The following is a 10922-nucleotide window of genomic DNA, read 5'->3' as shown; positions in this document are numbered from 1 at the left end:
CACAAGACAGCACAAGGTGGAGCAGAGGGTTTTCTGTTTGAGAGAAGAACTAAGAGCCTAATGTGGAGGTTTGTGTTAAACATGTGTGAATGAAAAAAACAAACATTCTAACATAGATCAGAGAGTAGCATAGTATGGACCCTTTAAATATACTTGTACACTTTCTAATATTTCCTCACATTAGTCCCCTGCCATGTACATACAGTAGATATTCTTGTGTCCAGGTGAGCTTCCTTCTCCTCTAAACACACAAAGCCCTGTTTCCTGAGGCACTAAAACAATCCTCTATGGGCCCTTGTTGTTCTCTGTTCCTGTGATCTGATTGGCCGCCTCTGGACCAATGGGGCGTCAGTGTGTGGACAGAGGATATTAGGCAAAGGCTCTGGGCTGTAGATGCAGTTTTGGTTCAGGTTACACAACACAGCGGTGAAGCAGACTCGCCCGGACTTACCTGGAGCTGGATCTGTGCCATAACACTCAGGTGAGGGGGAGAGGACCTAAGAATAATTTTTAGTAGCAGTAGTAGTAGTAGTAGTAGTAGTAGTAGTAGTAGTAGTAGTAGTAGTAGTAGTAGTAGTAGTAGTAGTAGTAGTAGTAGTAGTAGTAGTAGTAATAGTGGTAGTAGTAGTAACAGTAGTAGCAGTAGTAGTGGCAGTAGTAGTGGTATTAGTCGTAGTAGCATTGGTATTACTAGAGATGGTAGTAGTAGTAATAGTAGTAGTAGTAGTGGTGGTGGTAGCAGTAACAGTAGTAGAAGTAGTAGTAATGGTGGCATTAGTGGTGGTATTAGTAGTAGTAGTATTGATAGTAGTAGTACTAAAGGTGGTAGTAGTAGTAGTAGTAGTAGTAGTAGCAGTAGTAGAAAGAGTAGTAGTGGTATTAGTAGTAGTAGTAGTATTGGTGGTAGTAGTAGTAGTAGAGGTGGTAGTAGTAGTAGTAGTAGCAGTAGAAGTATTAGTGGTCATAGTGGTAGTAGTAGTAGTAACAGTAGTAGCAGTAGTAGTGGTATTAGTAGTAGTAGTATTGGTAGTAGTAGTACTAGAGGTGGTAGTGGTAGTTGTTGTAGTAGTGGTAGTAGCAGTTATTGTACTAGTAGTAGTACTAGTAGTAGTAGTAGTGGTAGTAGTAATAATGGTAGTAGTTGTAGTAGTAGTAGTAGTATTAGTAGTAGTAGTAGTAGTTCTAAAATACTATATAATGCAGTATATAATGCAAGTATAATGCAGTAGAAGGCTCAGTTAATCATCAACTATTATTTCTGTTGCAGTAATTATATGTTCCTTATTTACATTTGACAATAGACCTATTTTAAGTACACCATACAAACATTTGTTTTGCAATAGTACTTCTAAATATAGGAAGTACAATAGCAGCTGTTTGTGAAGTCATATTTTTCTGCATTCATGGGTCATTCATCTGTATCTGATGTTATTTGAGAAATTGTTCATTACAGACTCACATAACTGACAGTAATGTGAACTCAAAACTCAAAACAGTGATCTTTGTCTACCTGTAGGACCTGTTTGTTTAAATGGACTATGTAACTTTTCATGCAGGCTTGTCCATGGAGATGTTAATGCTTTGCTTGCAATGTTCCACAATATGGCATCAAACTTCTCTGTCTTGCATCATGGCAAATGTTTAACACAGTAGTTCTTTGTCCAAGCTGTTAAAGTGACCTTACCTAATCTGACCTTATCTTCTGACATTTATATGATACGTTCAGTTCACAATGTAAACACCGTTATGTAAAGTAACCTGACACAGGTGTCCTGGCACGCAGTCTCCATCCAACATGAGAGGATCTATGTTGTGAAAAACTGCATTGTTGAATGGTTTTGTCTGGGTGTCGAAGTGCTCTGTAATTATCTAGACTCAAACCAGAGAATATGTGATGGGTTTTTGAGCTTTTTGTCAGAGGATTAAGAGGTTTTGTGTGGTGGAGCCAAGGGACTGTGCACCTTATCTGCCCTTTGTGTGCTATTGGTAAACTTATTATACACTAAACCTGAGGAAGTATTCTTGACTTTTTATAAACTATATTATTTATATACTTAAGAATAGTATAGTGAAGTGTACTTCCATGGTGACACAGTGGCTTAGTGGCTAGCACTCACGCCTCACAGTAAGAAGATTCTGGGTTTGATCCCTGGGTTGCCTGGGTCATTCTGCCAAACACCAGTAGGAACAAATGGTTTCAGAATCTTGCAGGGAGTATGCTGTCACCTTGGGCCTGGGGCTAAGCTGGGTTGATGCAGAGATGGACTGTGTTAGCAAACAGAGTCCAGGGAAGTGAGATGGTGCTGAGCTATTTGTGAACAAAGACTTATTGTGGTGGTTCAAGCTAAATACAATTAGGCAAGAATGAATTTGCAGGCTGTATAATGTTTGTGAATTACTACTTATTTATTAAAGGTGCACTGTGTAACATTTCTAGTGGATGGTCCACTACTTCCTTGTCTCCATGCCCCTTTTTGCAGAAGAAATTGTATTTTTGAGCATTAACATCTCCATGGGGACAAGCAGGTAGCAGATCTGCACCGGTGTGTATTATTGTCTGAGGCCTGCAGAAAAGGCTTGCTACTACTCTAATTAAAATACTACTACTACTACTACTACTCTCATGAAACTACTGCACATCAAATAACAGCCAGTAACAATAACAATAACAACCAGGGCTGAAATAAACCAGGATAAAACCAGGACTGAACCAGGGCTAAATGAGGACTAAACTAGGAATAAAACAGGACTGAACCAGGGTTAAATCAGGATTTAACCAGGGCTAAACCAGGATAAAAGCAGGGCTAAACCAGGAATAAACCAGGACTGAACTAGGTCTGAACCAAGACTGAGCCAGGATTAAACTAGGACTGAACCAGGATTAAATCAGAACTGAACCAGGACTGAACCAGGACTAAACCAGGACTAAACCAGGACTAAACCGGGGCTAAAGTATGGCTAAAGCATGGCTAAACCAGGATGTAACCAAGACTGAACCAGGGCTAAACTAAGACTGAACCAGGACTGAACCAGAATCAAATCAGAACTCAACCAGAACTCAACCAGGATTGAAACCAGGGCTAAACTATAGGACCAAACCGGCACTGTATCAGAATTACTGGTACTTGTACTGTTCACTGTACTTAACTAACTAAAGTAGCGTGTAGATCTCTCATGCACGTTATACTGATACATGTCTTTTCCTTATTAATGTGCTGCAGCCAAAATGAAAATCGCTTCTTTTAACATTCAGAAGTTTGGCCGTAACAAAGCATCTGACCCAAACATCATCAGGATCCTGGCAAAGGTGAGGACAGCGTCACTTACAGATGGACTCCTGCAATGATTTGTGTGTATTTAAAACTGTTTTGGTTTCAGATTGTGTCTCGTTACGACATAATCCTGATCCTGGAGGTGGTGGATAGAAGCGGAAACTCCATCAAAACTCTGCTAAAAGCTCTCAACAAGTCAGTCCCAGTCACTCTTTACGTTTTTAAGGTCATCTTAAAACGTCATAATGCTGTTTCTTCATCATAACAATACCAGAAGTCATGTTTTGTTTCATTCACTTGTGTTTGAATAATCTTGCATGTTTAGTCTCCAAAATGCTATTTTCCACCAAATGCAGAGAATTAATTGTAAAGTGTAATTTACCTTAAAGCAGACCTATTCTGCAAAATCCACTTTTCAGAGCTTTTAACCATGTTATAGTTGTTTCCTCTTTTTTTACCCTCTCAAAGTTGTATAGAGTCATTTCTGCATGTTTGAGCAATCTTTAATGACTTATTTTCAAGACGCTGTATTGCCGATCAGTTCATATTTTCACTGTCCCTGGAATACTCCACTTCTGCAGCATCACACAAAAAATCCACTGACATTTATGGCGATGTTGGCTCCCATTGGGCACCACAGTTTTCTAACACAGAAATCAGTTGTTTCTTTTATTACATCCTTTTAGATGAATTTTGCTATTTAAAATGTACAAATTATAACATAATGATCCACATAGATTACAGCAGACACAACAATATGTCTTCAATAAAAAGAGTGTTCTTCTGATCACTGCGGTACTGAATTTGATATTGAGTGTTGAATCAGTTCCTTAGTGATCAATAAAGTAGGCATCTATCTATCTATTTAATCTATCTATCTATGTAGTATCAAATTCACATTTAACACTGGGATCTTTAATAGTTGATGTCAATAATCTCTTGCTCCAGTGCAAACAGGAAACATCACTACAGCCTCCAGATCAGCAGCAGACTGGGACGGTCCCGCTACAAGGAGCAGTTCATGTTCCTCTACAGGTAAAATATTTCACTCTTCATTAGACAAACTTTACTGATCCAAATGGGAAATGATTTGGATAAGTAGCTCACAGCATATTATAATAAAAATAATAGCAAGAGACTGGTGTCAAATACGCCATCATTATACAAATGTATATGTACAAGTTAAAATAAAATATAGAAATACAGTATAGTAATACAAATACTATATCTCGGCTGTATACAAGAGGTCATAGGGAAAAACAGTGCAAAGATGATATGACGATTGACTGGACAAAGGGTTATCTGTCACATAAGGGTGAGTTGTTGTACAGTTGTAGGGAGTATTATCTGTCACGTAAGGGTGAGTTGTTGTACAGTTGTAGGGAGTATTAAAGTGTGAATGTAGTCCTGTAACTCTCACTGTTTGAGTGGAGCTGTAGACGCCTGTTGGAAAATGAGCTCCTCTATCTATAGTCTGGTGCAGCTTTATGGATCAGTTTGTCAGTCCGCCCAGTGTCCCTTTTACTACAGTAGTGCTGCTTTACTCCCTCTCTAGTTTATCAAGGTTTTCATTAACAAACCTGTCACACAATATTTGGGTCGACTGTTAATTCCTCTACTGTGAGATCAATAAAGTTGGAATTTGATCTTGTTTAAGGTCTTATATTACACAAAACTGACTCGTGAGCTTTTAATCATGTTAGAATGCTGTTACCTCATCAAAAACATACCTGGATTTGTGTTTCGTTTCATTCACACGTGTCTGAGTTATCCTGGATTATTTGTCTGTATACATTTCCAAAGCTCAAAATGCTCTGTTCCACCTTGTGATGTCATGTAGTGGTAATTTTCAAGTTAACAGCAGCCTTTTACCTTTTTTCAGTAGAAACTGGCAATTCCAGATCTTAAATTATCCAAATGATTTAAAGTGAATAGTTTACAAACACAGTGTAGCACTTCCTGTATTACCACATGACATCACAAGGTGGAACAGTGGTTTGTGTGTTAAAATTGTGAAAATGGCAGGAAATACAACTGCAGTTCTGTTTGTGATGAGGAAACACTATAACAGAAAATATTATAAAATGGTAATAGGGTCAATCCATTACCAGGACCAAAGCAAGTGAGCGTATGTAAAATGTGTGGAAAAGTTGTCAAAAGGACATTTTAAGAGCTTATAATAATGTATACTTAACTGATTCTTTTGTAGGGATGACTTGGTGGATTTGGTGGCCACATATCAGTTTGAGGACAGCAAAACTTTGAACCATGATGTATTTGCTCGAGACCCCTACATCCTGAGGTTCAAATGTCCCACATCAGGTGAATGCAACAGAGTTTGTCCTGTGAATATGACCACTTATTTCATGGCATATTGTAACCAGTGTTGCCAGATTGGGTTGTGTGATTTCCGCTCAATCACGTTCGAAAATCTGCCCTCCTCAGCAAAAAAAAAAAAAAAAAAAAGCGCCCAACAACATTTTGTCACAGAAAACATTTAATCTTTGAATAAATGTATGTGATCCATTGCTGGGCTTTTTAAAAACATTGCTAGTATTGAGAAAACATGTTAAATGTAGAACAGCATTTTCATTTATCACAGAAAAAAGGAAATTTAATATTTAAATAAAAATGTTGATGGCTATTTAATCTGTAAACTTTTTAAAAACAATGCCAGTATTGAGAAAACATTTTAAATGTAAAACAGTATTTTCATTTATCACAGAAAACATGCTGTAACGTAATGTATTGGCTTTTTATAAACTTTGCCTGGATTGAGAAAACATGTTTTGTAAAACCTTCAGTAGAACAGCTTTTTCATCAGGCATAAAAATGAATATCATCAATGGTCGGCTACAGCCTAGGCTACTGCAAACAGCTGACAAACCCAGAGCCTAAGACTCATACATCAAAGAACTGAATCTCCACAACAGCTGAACACCGGGGACGTCTGAACGTTGAGGATGTCCATTCATTTCTGCACAGGCTGAGACCAAAGACTGGACAGGAGTGAAAGTCACATACAGTTCCTCGTGTTATTGCATTACTGCGTGTCACACTGATTGGTGTAAAAACAAAAAACACCCAAACTTGTTGAAAGTAGTCCAAATATTATCTGCCCGCCTGAGGCTTCCCCTCCCTGCCTGATGTACTCAAAAAAAAAGCACCCACCCAATCTGGCAACTCTGATTGTAACTGACTTTTCTTATAGTTTAAAGTCTCTTGTGGCTTTAAGCCATGTTAGAATGTTGTTCCCTCCTCAAAAACAGACCTGGAGTTGTGTTTTGTTTCATTCACACATGTTTGAGTAACTCTTTATTATTAGTCTACATCTCCAAAGCTCAAAATGCTCTGTTCCTCCTTGTGATGTCACGAAGTGGTAGTTTTCAAGTTACCTTTAGTTCAGTAGAGATTGGCGATTCCAGAGCTGAGTTTGAAAATACAGTAGAGCATTTCCTGTATTATAATATGACATCACAAAGTGGAACAGTGTTTTCTGTTTGTGAGAAGAACACAGCCTAAATATGCAGGGTTTGTGTGTTCAACGTGTGAATGAAACAAAACACAACTCCAGGTCTGTTTTTGATGAAGAAACAACGTGATAACACAGATCAGAAACTAGCATAATATTGGCCCTCTAACATTAGAACTTGTGTTTCAGAGCTGCAGGATTTGGTTCTCATCCCAGTTCACACGACTCCAGAGGAATCTGACGTTGAACTGGACAAACTTTACGAGGTGTTTATGGACGTCAAGAAAAAATGGAAAACTGATGTAAGGACTCAACATTTAATCACAAATAGTAAAAGGTTGTCTCTAGAGCTGGATTTGGAGAGACTAGTACATTTTTATATTATACTGATAATTGATACTTTGCAGCTAATTTCATCAACATTCCCTGGGGGTGTTATGCTAACTTGAGGCACTGCTCTGCCTGAAGCTCAACAGAACAGGACTAAACAGAACTAAAGAGAAAAAGCAGGACCGAACCAGGACCCAGTTTATTCCTTGTGACCCAAAGACTAAAATAATAAGAATGTATAGATAATTTATAGAACCCAATTAAACTAAGGTCTGAACAGGACTAAACCAACCCTAAACCAGGACTAAACCAGAACTAAACCAGGTCTATTTTTTGTCCTTCAGAACATAATGATTCTTGGGGACTTCAACGCTGACGGTTCGTACGTTTCTAAAAAAGAAATGAAGACGATCCGTATCCGTAGCGACAAGAACTTCCACTGGCTCATCTCAGACGACCAGGACACTACAGCCAGCAATAAAAACACAAACACAGGACTACTGAACAGGACTAAACCAGAGGACTCTGAACCAGGACTAAACCAGGACTGAACCAGGGCTGAACCAGGACTAAAACAGGAAAACAGGACTGAGGACTAAACAGGACTAAACAGGACTAAACCAGGACTAAAACAGGACTGAACAGGACACCAGACTGAACCAGAGGACTGAGGACTGAACCAGAGGACTGAAAGGGACTGAACCAGGACTGGACTTAAACAGGACTAAAACAGGACTGAACCAAGACTGAACCAGAACTGAATCAGAGCTGAACCAGGACTAAAACAGGACTGACCCAGGACTGAACGAGGACTTAAACAGGACTAAAACAGGACTGAACCAGGACTGAACCAGGACTGAACCAGGACTGAACCGGAACTACTAAAACAGGACAGACCCAGGACTAAAACAGGACTGACCAAGGACTGAACCAGGACTAAAACAGAATTAAAACAAGACTGAACCAGGACTAAACCAGGACGGAACCAGGACTAAAACAGGACTGAAACAGAACTAAATTACCACCTTTTTCCCTCTAGAATTGTTGTCTATGGTGATGACATGTTCCAGGCTGTTGTTCCAGGATCGGCCAAACCATTCAACTTTCAGAAAGCCTACGGACTCTCTGACGAACTGGTACTCAATACTCAGCCTCTACTTATTACCACTGGATTCTATTATCAACTTTTTTGTTATATTAAATGTCTGTGTTTTCCAGGCCTTAGACGTGAGTGACCATTATCCTGTCGAGGTCACACTCAAGTCCAAAATCCCAGACGACGAGGAGGGTAAGGGTTGAAACTCTCTTTAAGTCTCTAACTTGTGTCTGGAATGAGAAAACTAACTTACTAACTAACTAACTTTCACTATTGATTGGTCAGGGTATCAATCACTGTGCACTGATATGATACTGGTATCAATCGGATATCAATGTCATTGCTGGATATCGGGCCCAAGATCAGTCAGTATCCCATTTTGGTATATTAATTGGTGCAACAAAACTATTTACTCACCAATGTTGGTCCAAAACACCTTGTAATATTGAACTTGTATTTTTATTTCGCTGTTCAGTAATTACTTTACATGTTACAGATTTGGATAGTTTTATTTCCCAATAAACGATTTGTGTTTAAAGGAAATAAATAGTATTTTCTGATACTGGTAGATTTATAGGTGCATTATTTCTTTTCAGTTCATTAACAGATCTACTTTACATTTATTTGGTTGGTTTTATTGTTCAAAAATATATCGTAAAAATATGCATTCTGTGAGCAGAGTTCCCTCTCTGACTGGTGATTTTCTCACCAGTAACTTGGCCTGGTTTGGTCTCCATGAAGATAGAAAGGTTTAAAGCCACACTGGGAAACATTTCTGACAAAGCAATAACAGCTCTATGGTGAAAAACGTTTGATGAACCCTGCACCAGAAGCCATTGTATCAACACTGGTACCAGAGCACTCAAAATTGAGTTTTGTCAATAATTGCTCTGATGTGCGTAAAAGAGGCACCAGCGCCTTCATTGTCTGAGAAAGTTGTCCTTTTACCATGTAGACAGAACCATGACGACACTGTTCTATAACACATTCATGGAATCAGTTTTAACGTTTTCATTGATCTCATGGTTTGGGAGCATTTCTGCTAAAAACAAGAACTCCCTGAATCAGTTGGTTAAATGAGTAAGGTGATTGTTCATCCTCAGAGCAGCCTGGACTCTCTACTCGAGACAGTTACAGAGGATGTCCCAGAGTATTTTAAAAGACGTGCAACATCCACTAAACTCAGAGTTTCAGCTGCTTCCCGATGGTCAGAGGCTTTTAGTCCCGAGATCTAGAACAAATCATTTTAAAAAGAGCTTCATTCCGGCTGCTATCGTACTTATGAATAAATTGTAATCTATTTATCTAAGATTGTGTGTTTTCAACATATTTAATATTTATTGAGATTTTAGCCAAGCGTGATGGATGAATTTTACTAATTGTTTATGGAACAAACCCTTCTGCCCTGGAGCTCTGTAACACTTTATTTGTAATTGTGTTTTTATATGTGTTTTGTGGATGAATGAAATGTGAAATGTGGAACCTGCCTCTCAAATCTACAAAGCAAATTTACCTCCGGGTACGAATAAATCAACCTAACCTAACCTAAGAGCATAAAATTGTAAAATGTTGCATTATCGTTGCTGTTAGTCACCTCACAGCAAGAAGACCTTGGGTTCAACTTCTTTCTGTGTGACGTTTGCATGTGAGATGAGATATTTACCGGCCTATAGCACATTTTTCATGAATGAATGGCACCTGGTTATTGCTAAGAGGAGAAATATTTGGGCATATCCTGATCTAACAGTCTTGTTTTTCTCACATGTGTTATTCTTCTTCCAGTGGAGTTGGATGAGGCCCAGCTGTTGCGTGCTCTAGAGCCCACTATGTGCTCAGTGATGGTGGATGAAGAGATCCTGGCTCTGCAGAAGGGAAACCTGCTCCTGGAGAGAGAAAAACTCAACCTGGAGATCCAAATGCTCAAGTTGCAGATGGAGAAACTCAAATGACGATGTTAAACTCAGTTAATTAAATAGAAGAAGAGACTGATCCAGGGACAAATGAGGACAAAGCAAGGACCAACAAAACTAAAATAGGACTAAATCAGGATTAAACTAAGTCTGACTAAACCAAGACTAATCCAGGACTGAACCAGGACTAAACTATGACTAAATTAGGGTGAAAACCGGACTGAATCAGGTCTAAACCAGGACTGAGACAAGATTAAGCTAGGACCAACTTCTGGTGTCTTTTTAAAAACCTACAAACCTCACACTAAACTTACCTCTGCTAATATTAAGTGCTCAATTACTGTAAGTGATTTATTCATGTACTCTTATTTACTCATCCATGTATTATTTTCAATTAATCCTTTTGATAATAAAATATATATCATACTTTCAAATCTGTTTGGACTGTTCTGTTTTGACTTTTTAAAATATTTCTTTCAATCATTTTATTTAGATTTAATTTTAGTATTGCTGCTATATGCTGTTGTCAGGCTGCTCATTTTGGTCTTAAAATGTTCGGATTAACCCAATCTACATGATCCTCGTGTTTTTATTTTGCTATTTTCTCCTTAAGTGCTACTCTTAATACGGACCTCTGCTCCAAATTTGCTCCTAGCCTCGCTTCATTTGACTGGAGTCTTTGACTTAGACTTAGACATAAACAACTTTCACAAGGGAAATTATTTGGACACAATAGCACATCACAATATCATATAATAACAAAGAGTAAAAAACATAAATGGTAATAATAAATTCAAAATAAGTAGCAAAAAAGACAGCAAGAGACTGGTGACAAATAAGAC

General features: G+C 38.4%; 1 protein-coding gene across 1 annotated transcript; it reads left to right on the top strand.

Moving 5' to 3' along the window:
- The first annotated feature begins 404 nt into the window (after window positions 1–404).
- On the top strand, window positions 405–10510 carry LOC110173576 (deoxyribonuclease-1-like). Its single transcript, XM_055159631.1, has 10 exons — window positions 405–481; window positions 3222–3307; window positions 3379–3467; window positions 4221–4307; window positions 5482–5594; window positions 6934–7046; window positions 7419–7569; window positions 8107–8210; window positions 8293–8362; window positions 9953–10510. The coding sequence occupies exons 2-10, from the start codon at window positions 3227–3229 to the stop codon at window positions 10117–10119; spliced, it is 975 nt and encodes a 324-aa protein (XP_055015606.1). The 5' UTR covers window positions 405–481; window positions 3222–3226; the 3' UTR covers window positions 10120–10510.
- The last annotated feature ends 412 nt before the right edge of the window (window positions 10511–10922 follow it).

Source organism: Boleophthalmus pectinirostris, unplaced genomic scaffold (assembly GCF_026225935.1).
Source record: "Boleophthalmus pectinirostris isolate CB_2022bp ecotype Guang Dong unplaced genomic scaffold, ASM2622593v1 HiC_scaffold_23, whole genome shotgun sequence".
NCBI lineage: Eukaryota > Metazoa > Chordata > Actinopteri > Gobiiformes > Gobiidae > Boleophthalmus > Boleophthalmus pectinirostris.
The sequence above is the reverse complement of the archived record's forward strand: the minus strand, read 5'-3'. Positions and strand labels throughout refer to the sequence as shown.